General features: G+C 27.5%; 1 protein-coding gene across 4 annotated transcripts in view; it reads left to right on the forward strand.

Moving 5' to 3' along the window:
* LOC106677438 (optomotor-blind protein) overlaps nucleotides 1-4638 on the forward strand; it is a 317270-nt gene that overhangs the window by 278380 nt on the left and 34252 nt on the right. For 3 of the 4 annotated variants that reach the window (XM_014415370.3, XM_014415368.3, XM_014415367.3), the window contains exons 4-5: nucleotides 998-1162; nucleotides 1293-1369. In XM_014415370.3, the coding sequence (XP_014270856.1) occupies nucleotides 998-1162; nucleotides 1293-1369 (242 nt within the window). The remainder of the gene's footprint in view (nucleotides 1-997; nucleotides 1163-1292; nucleotides 1370-4638) is intronic. The other variant, XM_014415369.3, reaches the window with a different exon arrangement.

Raw genomic sequence — 4638 nt, forward strand, 5'->3', positions numbered from 1 at the left:
ATATATAATCTGAGAGAGAGAGAGAAATGTTCCACAAATTAATTGTTTCCATTTTTCTCTTTTTACAGTTATCCCTTCATAATTTAAGAAAGAAAAATCGATAAGTCAATTTTTAAACGTAACTATTTCGCACACCTTTAAAACATAATAATTATAAAAGGATGATGGTCCGGATGCGGCAAAAAAAAAAAAAAAAAATTGTTATTGAACTATATGAGGATGATGGTACGGATGCGGTAAAAAAAACAACAAAAAAAACATCAAATTGTTATTGAACTATTTACTGTGGGCCAACGTTTCGCTCCACTTTGCAGGACTTCAAACATTGTTATTTTGGTTTACTTCCATTCAGTAAGCCTTGATGAAACCCAGCTGATTGGGGTGAAGCCTTGGCTAACAATAAATGGTTTAATTACAATTTCAGTTAATTTTTTTTAGCCACACCTGGAACATCTTCTTTTTATTTATAACACAATTATAATGCAATTAAGCAACAACAGAAAATAATAAAAATAGAAATTAAAAAAACAATGTAATACTACAAATTTAAATAAATTAAATTAATATCAGAATAAAGTAGCACAATTGTATACAGTTTTTTTTTTTTTTATTACATGATTGGGCCCTGGTAGCCCTTACATGTTTGTTGTAACACTTTGTAAGTTATTTTTTAAGAGTTGAAAATGATGAAAGAGGAAGTGTGTAGTCTCAAACGCCTTCCTTTAAACTAACTCATATTTATTCATGTTTTATTTTGATGACCAGAAATTTCATTTGCCAAACGACGTTTGTTTACACATATAAAAATATGATTATACATTTTTATATGTCGGTCGGTTGTTGCATACATGTAATTCACATATGTCGCTTTTACATATTCCTTAAACGCAACGTTCCCACAGAACAAGCGGAGACTAATATCGGGGTCTTATGTATTTCTCATCTGTATTCTTTAGTGCTATTTACCTTGGACATCTAACATGGGGTGTCTGCTCAGCCTCAAGGTTTTTTCCAGACGATCCTGAACTCAATGCATAAATACCAACCGAGGTTTCACCTGGTCAGAGCGAACGATATTCTCAAGTTGCCATATTCTACCTTCAGGACGTACGTGTTCAAAGAGACGGAGTTCATCGCAGTCACGGCATACCAGAACGAAAAGGTAACATAAATATATTAAATATTCATTTATCACAATTAATGCTATACGTCATTTCTTTGATTTCTATTTTATTTATTTACAGGGATCATTTATTACTTATTGCACGTCATACTTATTTTCTCGTTTTCAGATCACACAGTTGAAAATTGACAATAACCCCTTCGCGAAAGGATTCCGGGACACAGGAGCGGGTAAACGGGAAAAAAAGTAAGTACATCTTTTTTTTATTTAGTAATTTTTCAAATTTGAACAAGGCACAGCAACATATACGACATAAATATCTTTGATGAAGATATGACTTTTTTTTTTATAAATAAATATATTTAATAAAAATGTATTATGTATGCTCATGCATTACAGCGCCTATATCAAGTAGAAGATCAATATTACGCAAAAAAGGGAGTAAAGCTTGAAATTAAATTCAAGTTAAAATCAGCAGTTTGAAAGATATTTATTTAAATTTTTATGAATACCCTTATAGGTACAACAAAATATTACATTGTTATTAAATTGTTTATTTATGAAAAGCAATAGATATGTACCATTTACTCCAAATATAGTACTAACATTTTTATTTCATGTATTTTTGTATTTAATATATTAAATTGCTGTCAAGCAACAGAGGCCGTAACAAAAAAAAATTAGGTGATTCATTAAAAAATAATAATGATTCCTCATTTTCATATTTTTTTGCAACAATACAATTCTGAGAATTGGACAAGTTTTCGGTTACCTTTTTTTTTCTAAAAAATTCAAAATTAAAATTTATAATAAATAATATCGGATACTGAACTAAAGAAGATTAGAAAATACTTTAGCAGTAATATATTCAAAAAAATTAATTAAGCATGATGATAATAGAAACAGTAAAAAATATACCAAGAAAGCTAGTGCGAAAACTGTTATCTCAAGGTAAAACTTAAAAGGTACGATTCAAAATATTTGCTATGAAATTAAAAATCATCAAATACATAGATCTGAAAAAATGTTTGGAACTGCAACGCTAACGTTATCTATAATATTTGTAGACGAAAATCAGTAATCATGGAACTAGATTTAAATTAAATAAAAGTATTTTGAAAATATTATATATGTATATGACATAAAAAAAGTTTTATTACAATGATTAGGTATAGTTAAAGGTTTAAAGATAGAATTTGTTTCTTTAATAAACCCCCACCTTTTTGTATCATTCAGAACTATCCAACATACTTTTAACAAATCCAATAAATATACATTCATACTTAAAATTTCGTTTTTATAATTGAAGAGTCCAGGTGAAGAATGAACTTCCAGGTGTCTCATAAAATTCAAACCGAGAAAATTGAAGTTAATATTTTAATCACATAATAAAATTTCACAATTTTATGATTATGAAAAATTTCTTTTAAACCTTTAAATATTATTTGACTTTCACCATTTTATAGTATCCCCGAATTACACGTAAATGAATAGTGTAATATAAGTGTTGTATAGTGTAATAGTGTAGTTGTATAGTAGTGTATAGTGAAAATTCGTTCCTAATAAAATTCAACCGACTTAAGATTTGAAGATTTATTTAATACAAAATACGTAAGGTTTTGTGTAATATTACTAAAAAGAAATAAAAATTACAAACTTCTTCTATTAATTTGTTCAACTGTTTTTGAATGTTTTCGTTATTTTAAATTAGAGCAAATTTTTTATTTCTGTCATTTTCTTAAATATTTTAGCTCTTTACATGGTTGGCATTCTAGGGCTCATTTTCACCTTCTTACTAAAACAAATATGTTTTTTACCCACTTTTATTTTCTTATTATTTTAATCATACTTTTTAACAGAACTAGATATAAAATCAATAGGTAATATGGAATACAATATTATATTTTAAAAAGTGTGAATTAAACAATATAAAAATAAATAGCCCCTAAATGTATAACATGTTTGAATATAAAATAATATAAAAAATCTGGTAGTGAAAAATTAATCACTAATTTAAAATAATACGAATATGTATTTATTTTGTTACTTAAATTTAATTTTCTTGGTCTTGTACATAAATTATTTTTTATCCTTTTTACTGCATCAGTTAAAATAATTATATTCATATTCACAAAGATTTATATTTTTATTTATACAAATCATGATAGTATTTTCTTTTATTTATATATTTCTTTACTATTATTATTTTAATTTTTTTTCTTTATGAGTAATATTGTTATCGTTTACACCTTTCTCCATTATTTATCCTTCTGTATCTGTACATATTGTATGAATGAATATTTGATTACTAATACTTAATGACCTTAATTTTTGGCAGATTGTATTAATTATCTTTAATAACAAACTATAACAAAATAAATAAAAATTATAAAATTTCAGTAAAAACTGAAAAACAGATAAAATGCCAAGCAAAGCCACTGTTTTTTTTTTTCATCAAAAACGTCAAAGAGAAAGAAAAATCAGTGGTGATGGAGTTGAAAAAAAAAATAAAATAAAATAAAGAGTTTTTACTAATAGCTAAGAAACGTGTAGCGTTGATAAAAACAGATGAGGCCACCGAGGATTTTTTATTACACCTAATGCTACTTTTAATTAGCCACTTAAAATTCACTAATGCGCTTAATAAATTTTAGCGCTTCTTTAAAGGATGGAGTACAGCATTTTTTTTTTCTCCTTCTCCCCCGCTGAAGCGGCCCGAGCACAGGGCCATTCAGTCCTTTCCTGACAACAATCAGTTCATCATTCATGTTCTCTACCTTTGCATTTAAAATGACAGGGAAGGTTGTGTTTAATCTTATGCCGCCTTCTCCATCTTAGGCCAGTTAACTTCAGCTAGTACCGCCATCAGAAAAGAAAGATTTAGCCTACAGTTGGATGATGTATAGCACACAGGTAGGGCAGTTAATCTTGGGATCGGTTGCTTAAATATGTTGTACCACATGTCCTGATGGATGTGTGCCTGCAGCTTACCACATGACCGGTCATGGGCCTCGGGTTTCGAAGACAAAATGGTTCAGTCCAGAGATATTATGAAATTAATTACCGGTTAAAGCTAGAAGATACCCCTGAATTTAATTATTAAAATCAAAAGGGATAGAAATAACAACAAGTTCGCATTTTAGTATTTGACCATAAAGACCGACTTTTCGACAAATAATACCCATAAATTTATAAACAACATACAATAGCCTACAATTTGAAATAAAATTGGTCTCCTTAGACAAATATTCTTTGACATACTTGTTTCTCAAATATTGGCAAATATATTTATTTATTATTTTAAAAAAAAATATTTTCTTTGTAGCAAGCTCTACAGAAAAGACGTGTATTTTACATAATTTGTACATACACTTTACAAAAGACATATTATATGCATATAATGTTGCATTAGTAATGGATTTTTTAATATAAAATTGTATAGAAGATAATATACAGAAAGTTATTGACAAAAGAAATTAAAAATAAAATATTAATAATAAATAAAATATAACCGA

The sequence above is a fragment of the Halyomorpha halys genome, unplaced genomic scaffold (assembly GCF_000696795.3).
Source record: "Halyomorpha halys isolate HHAL.00 unplaced genomic scaffold, Hhal_1.1 Scaffold99.1, whole genome shotgun sequence".
NCBI classification, from domain to species: Eukaryota; Metazoa; Arthropoda; class Insecta; order Hemiptera; family Pentatomidae; genus Halyomorpha; species Halyomorpha halys.